At 43.3% G+C, this 16,101-nt stretch overlaps 1 protein-coding gene across 2 annotated transcripts in view; it reads right to left on the bottom strand.

Annotated features, from left to right (window-relative positions):
* The window catches only part of rfwd3 (ring finger and WD repeat domain 3), a 35,685-nt gene extending 19,584 nt beyond the window's left edge, over window positions 1-16,101 (bottom strand). Inside the window, exons 1-6 of one of the 2 annotated variants that reach the window (XM_059651615.1) lie at window positions 15,806-16,101; window positions 14,711-15,106; window positions 10,180-10,385; window positions 5,283-5,368; window positions 3,433-3,657; window positions 1,278-1,369 (exon numbers count right to left, since the gene is read on the bottom strand). In XM_059651615.1, coding sequence (XP_059507598.1) covers window positions 1,278-1,369; window positions 3,433-3,657; window positions 5,283-5,368; window positions 10,180-10,385; window positions 14,711-15,060 — 959 coding nt within the window. In that variant the 5' untranslated portion in view covers window positions 15,061-15,106; window positions 15,806-16,101. The remainder of the gene's footprint in view (window positions 1-1,277; window positions 1,370-3,432; window positions 3,658-5,282; window positions 5,369-10,179; window positions 10,386-14,710; window positions 15,107-15,805) is intronic. The other variant, XM_059651616.1, reaches the window with a different exon arrangement.

The raw sequence follows: 16,101 nt of genomic DNA, 5'->3' as shown, positions 1-16,101 counted from the left end.
TAACATCCTAGTAAATCTCCTCTGCACCCTTTCCAAAGCTTCCACATCCTTCTTATAATGCGGTGACCAGAACTGTACACAATACTCCAAGTGCGGCCGCACCAGAGTATTGTACAGCTTCACCATAACCTCTTGGTTCCAGAACTCGATCCCTCTATTAATAAAAGCTAAGACACTGTATGCCTTCTTAACAGCCCTGTCAACCTGGGTGGCAACTTTCAAGGATCTGTGTACATGGACACCGAGATCTCTCTGCTCATCTACACCGCTAAGAATCTTACCATTAGCCTTGTACTTTGCCTTCCGGTTACTCCGACCAAAGTGCATCACCTCACACTCGTCTGCATTAAACTCCAATTGCCACCTCTCAGCCCAGCTCTGCAACTTATCTATGTCTCTCTGCAACCTACAGCATCCTTCGTCACTATCCACAACTCCACTGACCTTAGTGTCGTCTGCAAATTTACTAACCCATCCTTCTACGCCCTCATCCAGGTCATTTATAAAAATGACAAACAGCAGTGGACCCAACACCGACCCTTGCGGTACACCACTAGTAACTGGTCTCCAGGATATTAAGGGATTCACTTTATTTGACCAACTTTGTATTTTGCCTTTTAGAAGAAGCTCCTTAAACCATTCTCCTCAGCTTTATTTTAATTCACTGTCAGGAGTGAAGTAATTTTGGCAAGCTGAGTTGACTGGTCTTCCCTCTAAACTACATTCGCACAAAGTATATACATAGCACTTAATATGCAACATGTGGCATACTCAAATCCTGAAAAAAGTGGTGGTAGCAGAGTAGTGGAATACAAAGCCACTTAAGAGAGCAGTTAATCTCGGACAACCCAATTGGGGTGGGTGTGGCATCTCATGAAGACAAGACTGCAAACTTCCTTCTCTGACAGGTTGCATTTTTAATGACAATCCGAAGACTTCAAAAATCACTTAAATCAATGTCAGATGGTTTACACCGAAAACTAGTCCAGTTTCAGAACCACTGCATTACAGCGTCCACATCTAGGCTGTAGATTCTGAACTTGGGTAACCTACCCCATGCACCTCCTTTGTGTCATACACATAACACCTCCCTGTGCTCTCTCAAACATATGCACATCACTTTTTCAGCTTTGTGACTTGACCAATACACAAAGGATTCCAAGTACATCAGATCTTCCTCATGGTTCCTCTAAAGGAGTTAGATGTACTTTCACAATTGCAAAAGACTGAGAGTCAACGAAGTGAGAGTCAAATATTTATGCATCGTCAGCGAATACCTTTTCAATCGTTCTTGCTCACTGGTGTCCACAGCTTTCAAGGTTGGGGCATACAGCACCACCACATCCGACCGCTTAGCCTTCTTATTACACTGTAGAAGTCAAAAACAAAATCAATAATATTGCAGTTATAAAACAGCCCTAATGGATTAGACAGTATCACCTTTCTAAGAAAAAGGCAGAGGATGACCCCATTAAAGATTTTGGAAATTATGAAAGGTTTTGAAAACACTAGGCAGAGAAAGGATGTTTTCACTTGTAGAGAAAGAGCAAAGCAGGAGGCCATCATTGCAAAGTAGGCAACAAAAGTTAAAATAGCTAATTCAAAAAAAGACTTATGTATCAGAAGAGGATGGAAAATGTGGAACTCTGTACAATAGTGATTTAAGTGAGTAATGTACTCAAGGCTACACATATACATGAAGGAGGAGGAAAAAAACGCTTACGTTGATGTATTTCGTTCAGTAACAAGTGGAGGAGGCTCAAGTGCAACCTAAATACTGACACAGTGGTACTATTGCTGACAATTAATCCAGAAATCCACATAAATAATCTGGGGGTCCAGGTTCAAATCTCACCACAGCCGATGGTAGAATTTGAATATAATAAAAAAGAAGTCTGAAATTAAGGTTCTACTAATGACCATGCAAATATTGTCGATTGTCAGAAAGTGCCATCCGGCTACACTAATGGGAAGGAAAAGAAAGGAAATCTGCCATCCTCATCTGGCTCCAGGTCAACAAGAAATTAAACCAGTACTGACTGAGGCACCAGAAAGAGCCCTATTGTTCTTTCTTAACGACATTTGGTGACTAATGCCAAAATTGGGACAGCTATCTCAAAGACTAGTCGAAGGCATACTCATGGAATCGAATGTGTCAAAGAATGTCCCAGACAACACCATCATCATCACTGGATATGTGCTGTTGCATCAGTAGGACAGCCCCAGAAGTGGTGGTACAGTGGTATACAGTTGGGAGGAAGCTGCCCTGAGAATCCTCAATATTGACTATGGGCCCATGAAGTCTCATTGCTTCAGGTTAAACATGAGCAAGGAAACCTACTGCTGGTTCCATGCACTATTCTCCCTCCACAGCTAAATCAGTACTCTGCCATGTTGAACAACACTAGGAGGATGCACTTGAGGGTGGCAAGGGTTCAAAATTTATTATGGTTGAGGAATTTTATTGTCTGCCACCAACAGTGGCTTGGTAGCAGCACTACTGATTGAACTGGTTGGGAGCTCAAGGTCAGAGCTACTGAACTGGGTCTGTAGCAGGTGGTGAAGGAACTAATGAGGAAAAAATACTTGGCCTCATCCTTACCAATCTGCCAGCTGCAGATGCATGACAGTATCACTAAGAGCAACCACCATACTGTCCTTGTGGAGATAAAGTCCTGTGTTTAAATTGAGAATACACTCCATAATATTGTGTGGCACCTTCACTATGCTAAACTGACAGACTTTGAATAAAGCTCGCAACTTAAGACTGGGCATCAATGAAGTGCTGTGGGCCACCAACAGTAGTGGAATTGTACTCCAGCACGACCTGCAGCCCCATGGCCTAGTGTATCCCCAACTCAACTATTACCATCAACCCTGAGAGCAAAGCTGGTTCAAGAGAGATTGTAGGAGGACATGCCAAGAGCAGCACCAGGCATACTGAAAAATGGAGGTGCCAACCTGGTGATGCCGCCAAACAGGACTGTTTGTGTGCAAACCAGCGTTAGCATCAAGTGATAGGCAGAGCAAGGGCTCCTCAAAAGCAAACAGCACACTTACTGCAAAGCACAATCAGAACTGTAAAATCTCAATGAAAAACAAAATAAAATTCTAGAACATTCTCAAACTGCTCGCTTTGAACACAGTCAAGTTTACTTCGCGCTGTATGTGAGTACAACATAAAACTACAAGTAAGCTTCAGGCTTCATTTCAAATGTCATTTATTGCTCTCCTCCCTCCTGTTGAAAGGCAGCAAAAACCGTTATAATCAGAACAAGGAAGGTTGTAGCCAACATCGACTCCAGCTCAGTGGTTCAATTTATTTGGGCAGTTTTCGCTACAGGGAATGTCTAACATAAATAGAAGTTTTTTTATTCCCTCTCTCTCTCTCTCCCCCCCGCCGCCCCGCGCAAAAGCATGCTGAAGACCTACCTGTGGACATTTTCCTCCTTGTTTCCTCAGCCACCGATCAATGCAGGTATAGCCAAAGAGGTGACCACACCGCAGAGTAACAAGACGGTGCTCTCCTGCATTCGTCCATGGCTCAAAGCAGATTGAGCACGTATTCCCTTCATCATCAAAGGCAGGCTTGGTGTCTTTGGCACATGCTGCTTCTTTCACATTCAAATTGTCTTCTGAATGCAAGATTGTACTGTCCTAAAGACAAAACATTCAGTTAGAGGCAGAAGGATTCTGCAAAACCTCTTTGGATCTACTTCACATGTATCACACAACCTATTAGAACAAGAACACTTTCTAAATCTCCTTAAACTTTAACATTTTTCAACATTCTAAATCATCACTCCTGTTCTTGTGAACTGTTCAAGATGGTTTTGGATTTACAACAGCGTAATGCTTTCATTTGAATGCAGAAGGACCAACAACAAAAGTGGATTGAAGAATTTGTTCAATGTAGTACCCCACAGGGAGGAGTTTTCACTTAAGTTGCAACAAGCAAGGCCTTAAAAAACCACTTCTCAACAGATCTCACAGCTTCTTTTCTGCTCTTTCATTTATTTTTTCCAATAACTGTACTGGATCAGCGTCTTAACTAGTGCATGCACAGGGAACCGTATCTTGATATCCAGTCCTCAGTAGCGTTCATGACAGCTACAAATCCACGTCAGTAGTTAATTGACCACACATTCATAAAAATAAGCCATGCATTTTGCTTCACTTTCTTCTAATCAATGTGTCCGATATTAAATACTAATCTTTTTATTTCAAGATTTAAACAATTTTACCATTTATTCGTGTGTAACGCAACGAAACCAAACTGAATATGGTGTGAAACCCAAATGCCTGGAAACAGACCGCGTCCACTTATCCTTGAAAACAAATTGTATGCTTCATTCTCTGGAGTGGAACATGAGCCACAACCTTGTGCATCAGAGCCAAGAATGACCATATCTGACATGCTAAACTTACAAGTTACAAATTCCATCAGTTATTTTGCATTAAAATACACTCCCATAACCTAAATCACCTCTCTCCATATTTGTTCAATTCATCCACACAGTCTCAAAAGTATAAGCAGAACTTGCAAGCCACTCCATAAAGAGTCACTTTAATGGCTTACCATTTATTTTTCTCAGTCTGCTGAATATTGGTAGGGCAATTGGGAACACAAGGCCATGTCCCAGCACCTCATGACCAATGTTACTTCTAATTTCTTCTGAGTACAAGTTGATTTTTTTTTTTTTAAAATGGGTGCAACAATGTTCAGACTGCTACATAATTGCATGGCTTGGACAAAACATTGCTTGGTTGTACAAAATACTGGAATGTCAATCTGTGATATCTAAACCACGATACATTGCACACATCATCAAAGCAAACCTACTGAATAAAACATGAGCAAGTCATCTTATCATCAATCTAAATCCTAACTTCATTTGCCCATTTTGATTCCATTTTTCTCACTCCTTCATACCGTTAGCAAACAAAAACACGTAATCACTCACTCCCTTTCTACATATAAAAAGGATTTGGAGCAGGAGTTTTGCTGCTCAGCCTGTCAAGCCTGCTCCACCAATCAAAACTATCAAGGCCAATCTACTAAATTCACATTCCTACCCTGATAATGAGAATTGCAGGGATAACGTCAGGGTGGCGGTGGGGCAGTGATGGGGATGCTTTTAGGAGAGTTGGTGTGGACTCAATGAGCCGAATGGACTGCGTCCACGCTGAAGGCTTTCTGTGATTCTAGATCACAATGAATGAATGTGGAGATTTGAGATAGTTCACCGGACAAGACATATACAGATTTTGAAACAGCTTACCTGCTCTTGATGCACGGGTTGTGAATCTCCAGCCTCGACAACCTGAGGTGGTGAGGGATTAACTAGGGTTGGAGCACTAGCAGGAGCTGCAAAAGTAACAAACAGACAGGATACTTATGATATGTGTCATGTCATTAGTTCAGACCATGAATGGGCACAAATTATTTTTTTAAGAATGCCAGTACCTGCTGTTCCCTCACCATTAAAACACACTGCAGAAACTCTACACTATTTTCCACATAGGGATGTGTTTTGGCTACCTCAGAGGGCTACGAAGAGTCAACCAGTGGGTGCAGGACTAGAGTTAAATGCATCCCAGATCTGGTAAGCATTCCAAATATTTTCACAAAAGGCCATTTGTGAATTGGTCATGTCTTTAAGATAATCTGACATCAGCAAAGACACAAAACTATTCATCAATTCAGTTCAAACGCAATCCTATGACTAAACACAGAAAGCTTAACAACATTAGGAAAAAGGTTCCAGTTAAATTTAACTTAAGATATTAAAAAAAAATTTGAGAAATTTCCTCATCATGAAAAGGTATTGTGTCTTATTTCACTTCTACGTGAAAATGGATCTGGTGCAAACAACAGGTCACAATGTCACCAGCATTCTAAGGACATGTTACTGCAACAAAATTGTAAAACATGATTTCCCTTTCATGAAATCATACTGAATCTTACTGATTACCTTGAGTACGAAGGTAGTTTTCAGTATTCTTCTGACCTTTTTAAATTTCCCAAGCTAAAGGGCCACATTTACCTTCCTGAAGAAAAAAAATTAAAAACCGACCTGCACTGCAGAATTTGTCAGAGATGTGCATAAGAAACATAACCAAAAAAAAAAATTGGCATCACCCAATGGTACGAACTTCAAAACATGCTTTTCATATTTTCTGATTTTTTGTTCAAATTCAGCATTACCTTTCACCTACAATATTTCATCCCTTGTACTCACAAAAGGTGAGTTTGGAACTTTCTTCCACAAATGAAAATGGACCTGAAGAGTGAACCTCCTAAAGCTTATGTTTTCAAATGAACCTGTTGGGCTATAACTTGGTGTTGTGCGATTTCTGACCTTGTCCACCCCAGTCCAACGCTGGCAACTCCACATCATACTTTTCAGCTAGACACAGCTAATTTTAACAAGATCAACCTTGCTTAGAAACTGGAGAGCAATTTAGGCCATGTTCTCCTTTATTTAAAATCCACAATGTCCTTACCGCATTAGGTGCTTTTAAGTCGGCAAGGAAGCAACTGAGCTAATCTCCCGTAATTTGCACAAATAAAATTGATCGAAAAGATGATTTTCTGTATGCTGGAGGTGTGATTAGGTTTTGACAAATGCAGTAGTGAAGACAGTTCTTCAGAAGAGTACCAATTGGAAGTCAGCAGATTGCAGAAGAATTGATCTTGAAAGTTTAGTCTCCTAGCATTTTAATTATTAGACTATGTCAAAGTATCTTTAATGGATAAACTTGTTGTTTAGAAGGGAATTAAATTTGCATATAAACATTACGAGCACAAATGCTAAAAGCACAAACATTTCCTTGGAAAACATCACTTCCCAGAAGTATTCACAGTGTAAATGAGGCAGTCAGCCATAAGAAAAAATGAAGTACAAATGTTTACAGGCCAGCAAGACCAACTAGATAAAAGTCAGTCAACAGTTCACAATAATCTTTAACAAAAGAAAAAAATTGCTTTTGGTAATCTTGCGATGAGAAATGAATGTAGGATTTAGAATAAAAGAATGAACCGCAAAAATGCCCAGGATATAATCAATGTTTCAGATGTGGTTCAAAGTACACTGCATTATCTCCAACTGTCCTAGATGTATTCAAATCTGAAGATGAAACAGAAGATTCAGAAGATGAAGGGGGGGGGGGGGGTATGGGTCAAAGCAAAAGCGTTGTCTTGATCACCAAAGTTTCAACACAATAATAAAAGTGTGCTCCTGGCAGAATCATTTGAGCTGCACAATGTTAGATAGCAGGTCCATGTCTACAATGTATGGCTAAATTGAGGAATACAGTTTGAAATAAAGTTAAAAATTTGAGCGTTCCACCGCTTTCAGATCTCGGGGCTTCAGGAACAAATCAAGTCTTTCAAAAGAAAATGGTCATTCCTTCTAAAATAGTTGGAATCAATCATTTTATTAGAAGATATAATATAAATATTTCAAGCCAGAGATGACAAAAGCACATCTGAAACAGCATATGGAAAGCAACAAACCTAGTGTGTTGAGAAAATATGTGAATGTGCAATAGATGTCCAGAATCCTGGCACTGTGTAGGCAGTTAGCCACCTGGACTCTCGCTCTTTGTTTCAGAGAACAGTTTCAATCACCCACTGGATACCTACAGTTACTACATTCCTTGCTGCTTCAGCCTCCAATCCCACTTAATTGTCTCTTGTATCGTGATCCTGTATTCAGTTTGCTCATTCATCCTGCTGTCCCTGCTCTCATCCAGGGATGGACAGTTCTGCTCTCTGGGTTCTCTTTTCTGCCTCACTTGCAGTTACACCTTCATGTCTCTGACCAAATCAGAAGACCATATCCAGAGTGGTATGGCAACCGCTTGGTACAAAGCATCCAGATAACCCGTCCCTTCCTTGTTGCATTACAGAAACTGCAGTTCAGCCTCCAGTTCAATTATTCTGTGCTGAAGATCTTTCAGCCACAAGTACTTATTATAGACATGTTTTTCTTGGATTGCAATGGGTATATCAGGGAGATGGAAGTTGCTGCAGCCTTGACACAGCACTTGTTATGCTGTTTTAATGAATGTTAATGAAATAATTGTGTTATTCACTTATGTTGAATTTTATATATTTCATTAACTTCACCAATCTGTATACCATTTTTGGTCCTAATGACAGATCATAATCACTTAGGAAATACTCACAAAACAGCTGATAGTGGGAACTGCAGATGCTGGAGAATCCAAGATAATAAAATGTGAGGCTGGATGAACACAGCAGGCCAAGCAGCATCTCAGGAGCACAAAAGCTGACGTTTCAGGCCTAGACCCTTCATCAGAGATGGGGAATGGGGTGACGGTTCTGGAATAAATAGGGAGAGAGGGGGAGGCAGACCGAAGATGGAGAGAAAACAAGATAGATGGAGAGCAGAGTATAGGTGGGGAGGTAGGGAGGGGATAGGTCAGTCCAGGGAAGACGGACAGGTTGAGGTGGGATGAGGTTAGTAGGTAGGAGATGGAGGTGTGGCTTGGGGTGGGAGGAAGGGATGGGTGAGGAGGAAGAACAGGTTAGGGAGGGCAGAGACAGGCTGGACTGGTTTTGGGATGCAGTGGGTGGAGGGGAAGAGCTGGGCTGGTTGTGTGGTGCAGTGGGGGGGGGGGACGAACTGGGCTGGTTTTGGGACGCGGTGGGGGAAGGGGAGATTTTGAAGCTGGTGAGGTCCACATGGATACCATTGGGCTGCAGGGTTCCCAAGCGGAATATGAGTTGCTGCCAATGGTATACTGTATCCATTGTACCCGGTGTGGCTTTCTCTACATTGGGGAAACCAAGCGGAGGCTTGGAGACCGCTTTGCAGAACACCTCCGCTCGGTTCGCAACAAACAACTGCACCTCCCAGTCGTGAACCATTTCCACTCCCCCTCCTATTCTTTAGATGACATGTCCATCATGGGCCTCCTGCAGTGCCACAATGATGCCACCCGAAGGTTGCAGGAACAGCAACTCATATTCCGCTTGGGAACCCTGCAGCCCAATGGTATCAATGTGGACTTGACCAGCTTCAAAATCTACCCTTCCCCCACCGCATCCCAAAACCAGCCCAGTTCGTCCCCTCCCCCCACTGCACCACACAGCCAGCCCAGCTCTTCCCCTCCACCCACTGCATCCCAAAACCAGTCCAGCCTGTCTCTGCCCTCCCTAACCTGTTCTTACTCTCACCCATCCCTTCCTCCCACCCCAAGCCGCACCTCCATCTCCTACCTACTAACCTCATCCCACCTCAACCTGTCCGTCTTCCCTGGACTGACCTATCCTCCCCTACCTCCCCACCTATACTCTGCTCTCCACCTATCTTGTTTTCTCTCCATCTTCGGTCCGCCTCCCCCTCTCTCCCTATTTATTCCAGAACCGTCACCCCATTCCCCCTCTCTGATGAAGGGTCTGGGCCCGAAACGTCAGCTTTTGTGCTCCTGAGATGCTGCTAGGCCTGCTGTGTTCATCCAGCCTCACATTTTATTATCACAAAACAGCTTCTTGTTTTCCCTATAGTAGTGCAAGAACTAATTCCAAACTGTCAGGGTTCTCCCTCAGCTGCACTTTTCTTTTCCTCCTCCCCTCATTGCACTAAAAAAAAAACGCCTTGTAGCCGAGTCAGTTGGGGTTAGGCGACTTATCATCATCATAATATACTGGACAAGGCAGCAATCAAGTGCTTCAACTAAATTGCAGCAGATGACATGTCAAAAAGTCAACTTAATCCCTGTTCATTCTTCAATGGGATATTAATAAATACATTTGTTACTCTCTCCCAATTTGGGAAGAAATACCACCAAATATTGCAATCATGACTGCACACACGTTGCTATTTTCAAATAATGACACATTATGTGACACTCTGGCCAGTTGCAGCAATTAACCCTAACCTCTCTGATAACAGTATTCCTTAAGTGCTGAGTGGTAAGTAAATGCTAGATATCAGAAGCAAAGTTCTACCCAGTCAACTTTTCCAATTGCTGATCTTGGGCTCAAAACAGGAACAAGAATTTCGAAGTATAATGGGAACATGGGAGCAAGTTACAGAGATTTGAAATCCTAATAAAGATACAAAAGGAATTCATTCTTTTGTGCTTTATCCTACAAATATAAAGAGGTGAATTTAAGTTTATCAAGTGTCAGTAAAACTTACTCACCTGACGAAGCTGCTGCAGACTCATCGCCCTCATATTCATCCTCTATTTCCGTGGTGCTGCCGCTCTCCTCTGACTCACTGAGATCAGTGCTCAAATCGGTACTCGAATCTTCGCTGCTCATCTCATCTCCATATTCAGTTGCTGACCTAACCAATTCTGTGTGCTGCTGCCTGTTAACACGGAAGTAGTTGTCTAGAGCTCCAGATCTGGAAATAGGAGGGTTGCACACAAGTCACATTCCATACAGCAGAAGATAAAAAGTGTTAGCAGCATCTTCAGTCAAAGCATATCTGTCCGACCTGCAGCTTCTACTCCAAAGAGCTTTCTTAATTCACTTGGGACCTTTGTAAGTATTGATTCTGGGACAGAAACTGAGTGAAGTGCAGCAGTGCCTTTGGGAGAGAGAATCAAGGACCAGTGCATCAGTACCTAGCTGATAAAGTCCTGGCTGTGACAGATTTAGGGTCTAAATCCAGTTTTTAATCAAACTGGGGCACCTCCATTTTCTGATCCTTCCCACAAACCTAGATGGCAGTTGGAAGTTTTTAAAGATGCAAAGCCACTTGTTCTGAATGTTTAAAAGGACAATGCATCGATAGCTACATTCTCTCTCTCTTTCAACATTAATGTTCTGGTATCATACATCAGCTGTTCTAGTCTTTGAAAGCAAAAGGTTCCTTAACACCATACCCATCAAATAATCCCAGGATAGGCACAGCATGGGATCAAACACAGAGAAAAGCCCCTTCCTTGCCACTCCCACTTAACACCGAGGACAGGCAAAGCATGAGGCCAAATTCGGAATCAGCTGTTTCTAACCTGCCCATCCAGCAACATCCCAATGCTGCTGCTGTTCTGAAAGTTAATTCTTGGGAATAATAGAATAATGTTACTGAACTAGTAATCCCATGGCTTGAATGAATGGTCTGGAGATAAATTCAAATTCCACCTCGAAGGGTTGGATATTTTCAGTTTATGTTTTTAGAAACTGGAGACCGAAATGAGAAAACGTCATCTGTATAATGAGCATTTGAAAGGATGACTATAGTTTTGAAAGCAAGTAACCTGACACTCATGGCAGACATCATGTAAACAACAGTTTGAAAAACCAGTAATTATGGGATCGTGTCTTACTGCTTTTGCTGACAACAAGAACTTGATCAGTCTGTGGACAAGTAAGCAGTTCTGAGAGACAAAGACAAACAGACAGATTTCAGTTCTTCCCCAGCTCAAAATCAAACTCTCTGTTCTCCACATTCAAAACTGACTTTAAACCTGAAGAAAACCAGTTGATCTTTCCTGGAAGAGTGGTTGTAAACTGTGACTTTTAGCTGGTAAATCACTAACTTTTTAAAAAAGGTGTACCAGACAACCTTTTGTCTCCTCCCAACCAGTAGAAGAAAGCAGAGAAAGTCACATGAAGCAATGTGCTGGCCAGTAGATTGTCATAGGATCAACTCAAGAATACCCAGGAAAAAGACTACTGAACTATTGTGATCAGAGATAATGGGAACTGCAGATGCTGGATAATCTGAGATAACAAAAAGTGTGGAGCTGGATGAACACAGCTGGCCAAGCAACATCTTAGGAGCACAAAAGCTGACGGTTCGGGCCTAGACCACTATTGTTCCTGTTTTTTTTCTCCTGTCCATATTCTATTTATCCTGTTTGCCTGCATTTGTGTGTGTCAAGAGGAGTTTATAAGGGGATTGGAGTCTTAATTAGTAGTACTATATGCTAAGGAGTTTATAACTGTTTACTCTATGTCGGTGTCTATTTATTTGTAATAAATAGAAATTTTCATTCAGTAAAGAAACCTGGTCTATGCTTTCTATCAACCTGGGTCTGAAGGTCAGGTCAATTGAGGAACTTTGATTGCTTTGTAAAATGTTTAACTTTTCTGATGGTTCCAGGAATAATGGGTCTCAACTCGCAGTGCATCGCCCCAGTGAGTCATAACAGGACAGTGCAGCTGAGAAAATGGAAATTCACTTAACCAACAGATTTGAAATAAAATGATAGATCATAAAACACCGAACTGTTGTAAAAAAGACTGTTGCTTACTCACGTTCAGGCTGAGAAATCTATCATACTACAACACACCACTGACTTGTTCCCTGTAGTTGGTGGATAAGTTTTGGAGAGCTTTGTGTGGAGTTTCTAGCCAGAGTATTTTCCAACCTCATCTGATCTTTGCAGTTAAAATATTCATGTGGCTGGACCAATTAAATATCTGGTCAATGGTAACCCCCAGGGTGCTGATGGGAGATTCAGCAATGGTCATGTGGTACAACATCAAGGGCAGGTGGTTGAACTCTCCCTAGTTTGTGATGGTTACTGCCCAGTTCTCACATGATATGAATGTTACTTTCTCTTTTAAAACTCAGGTCTTGGAGCAGGCAGAGCCGAACTCAATACCCAAGATGTTGTGAATGATGTTTAACTCTGCGCAATCATCAGCAAATATCCACACCTCTGTTGCAAGGAGCTGAAAATAATTTGGCCTGGGCGATTACTCAGGAACTCCTGCAGTAATCTCTTCTAATTAAGATGATGAGTTATTTTCCTTCCTTGGCGGGATTGCGGCATCACTGGCAAAGCAAGCATTTGTTGCCCATCTCCAGTTACCATTGATACGAGTGGCTTACTACTTCATTCAGAAGGCAGTTAAGAGACAGACAATCACATTACTGTCAATCTGGATTGACACGTAGGCCAAGCTAGGTAAAGACAGCTGATTTCCAAAAGGACAGAATGCAGAGCTGAGCTAAGAAATGGCAGATGGAGTTCAACCTGGATAAATGCGAAGTGATGCATTTTGGAAGGTCGAACTTAAATGCTGAATACAGGATTAAAGGCAGGATTCTCGGCAGTGTGGAGGAACAGCGGGATCTTGGTGTTCAAGTGCATAGCTCCCTCAAAGTTGCCACCCAGGTGGATAAGGTTGTTAAGAAAGCGTATGGTGTTTTGGCTTTCATTAATAGGGGGATTGAGTTTAAGAGCCGCAAGGTTATGCTGCAGCTCTACAAAACCCTGGTGAGACCACACTTGGAATACTGTGTCCAGTTCTGGTCGCCCTATTATAGGAAAGATGTGGAGGCTTTGGAGAGGGTGCAAAGGAGGTTTACCAGGATGCTGCCTGGACTGGAGGGCTTGTCTTACGAGGAGAGGTTGACTGAGCTCGGACTTTTCTCTCTGGAGGGAAGGAGGAAGAGAGGTGACCTGATCGAGGTGTACAAGGTAATGAGAGGCATGGATAGAGTCGATAGAGACTTTTCCCCAGGTCTGGACTGACTGCCACGAGGGGTCATAGTTTTAAAGGTGTTAGGCGGAAGGTATAGAGGAGACGTCAGAGGGAGGTTCTTCACCCAGAGAGTTGTGAGCGCATGGAATAGTTTACCAGTGGTAGTCGTGGAAGCGGAGTCATTTAAGTGACTGCTGGACATGCACATGGTCAGCAGTGAATTGAGGGGAATGTAGGTTAGGTTATTTTATTTTTGGATTAGGATTATTCCACGGCACAACATCATGGGCCAAAGGGCCTGTACTGTGCTGTACTTTTCTATGTTCTATGTTCTAAACTGGATAGCCCTTTCTGCTAACCTGGAAGATTCATGATAATCATTCACAAGGCAGCTTGATATTCCTGATTTGTTCATTGAATTTAAATTCATCTATTTGCCATGACGGGACTGAACTAACGTACCCACAACATTTGTGTGAACAGTTAAATTACTAGTCCAGTAACATTCGCACTGTGCTATCATCCTTGTCATCTAATGTTCAATTTATTGGAATGAGCCATAATTTCCCCTCACAAACTGTCCTGAAAATTATAATTTCTAGTCTCTTCTCTAAATTTATTTTGCTTGTCATCTGGGTCAGTCCAAGCACAATCTTGATTTTCTCATCAGCTTATTTGGGTATTCAATTCCACAATATTTATATCTCCAAAATACCCACCTCCAGAAAAGTCACCAGTCTCAGCCTTGCTACCCAGAAACCCATAGTTCATTCTAGTATCATCTTGAAGTGCAATTTCTCCCAAGTCCTGCATGCTAGCCTCTCAATTTCCAGAGTCTCCAGCTTGTTCAAATGGCGGCTCAGTGGCCAGTGGTTAGACCTGCTGCCTCACAGCACCAGGGACCTGAGTTCAGTTCCACCTTCTGGTGACTATTTGTGTGGAGTTTGCGTGTTCTCCCCATGTCTGAGTGGATTTCCTCTGGGTGCTCCAGTTTCTTCCCACAGTCCAAAAAAAAAGTGTGCAGGCAAGGTGGATTGGCCATGCTAAATTTCCTTTACTATCCAGAGGTGTGCAGGCTAGGTGGATTAGCCAGTGGAAACGCAGGGTTATACGGCAGGGAGGTGGGATGCTCTTCGGAGGATCAGCATGGACTGAATGGGCAAAATGGTTGCTCCCACACTGTAGGGGTTTTATGATTTAACCATCAGCAAGCACACAGAAAATCAGCCACAGTGCAACATTAACCTGTGCTGAAGCAAGTGACCACCAAACCGTTTCAGAGGTTACCTGGATGAAGATGATCTCTGGGAAACACTTGCTCCTGGCTGACGGCGACCATTCCTCCTCAACTGCCTGCGCTGGTGTCCAGATCTCTGCCCAAGGGAAAAGTGCTGTGCTACAGTTCTCAGCGCCCCTTGCAATCTTTGAAGTTCCTCAGTGAGTAACGCTGCTTCCAGCCCGCCACTGTGAGCGGTTGAAGCGGCCTCATTTCCAGGCAGCGCTCTTAACTCTTCACCAAGGGGCGCAGTACTCGGGCCTTCCCCTGTTGGCATTGAAGCCAAGTCATGGAGATTCAGTTGGGTTGGAACAGTTTCCTCCTCTGGCTGCATATCTACATCCACCACTTGCTGAGCCATTCCCGAAGCAGAGAGGAACACAAGCCAGCCAATGGGAGGAAAGATTCTGCAAGAGGAATAAGTAGAAACATTTTAACTCGGAAGTGGTAGAGGCACTTACATTTAATTACAACATTTAAGAGACATTCAGTCAGGTACAGGGATTGGAAAGATTTCGAGGGATGTGGGCCAAACTCAGGTAAATGGGACTAAGTTCAGTTTAGGAAACCTGGCGTGCGTTGATGACTTGGGCCAGGGGGATCCGTTTCTATTCTGTCTGACTCTATATAAATGTGATAGCCAATGATGTAGAGGTGCCAGTTTCGGACTGAGGTCACAAAGTCAGAAGTCATTCCACGCCGCGAAAGCCCGTGATTTCAAACAAACCTGTTGGACTATAACCTAAATGTGCGACTTCTGTCCATATAAATAGGTAAGGACCCCCTAACGAAGGACTTCAGGAAGACGAAGATAATCGCTAAATGAAATGAACAAGATTGAGAAAGCGGCTCTGAGCAGAAAACAGAACGGGGGAAAAGAGGATAGACTAGGATTCAGGTGATGTAGGCTCAGAGGACAGTGGGTTGGGGTTTGGGATGATCTGGGAGAGGGGTTTGGAAGCGGACGATGGCGTTAAGGGCGGTTTGGAGAACGAGTTTAAGAGTCTGGGAATTGGAGCATAGTTGTGGCGGGGGTGGGGAAACAGAAATTTTGCAGAATGCCCGGGCGGCGAATGTTACGGACACCGGGAAGATGTTGGCTTTACCCTCGGCTGAGCAGCCTCAGCCCTGGGGCCGGGGCCTGGGCCTGCTGCCTACTCCAAATCAGCGGCGGGCGGCGTTTTTACACCGAGATGGGGAGATCAGCGGCGCCGGGAGCGGGCTCCAACTCCAGCCTCGGGGATCCGCAAGCCGCATTTAGTGACGAGACAGCGCGGAGGCCAGTGAAGTTACAGCTGGGCCGAAGGGTGGGTGAGAACAAGGCGACCCCGGGGGGCCCGAGCCCTAGGCCTCACCGCTCAGCGCCAACCGAAAATCCGCGCCACCTCCAAGGCCGCGGGCT

This window comes from Stegostoma tigrinum, chromosome 16 (assembly GCF_030684315.1).
Source record: "Stegostoma tigrinum isolate sSteTig4 chromosome 16, sSteTig4.hap1, whole genome shotgun sequence".
NCBI classification, from domain to species: domain Eukaryota; kingdom Metazoa; phylum Chordata; class Chondrichthyes; order Orectolobiformes; family Stegostomatidae; genus Stegostoma; species Stegostoma tigrinum.
This window is presented reverse-complemented; position numbering and strand designations above follow the sequence as displayed.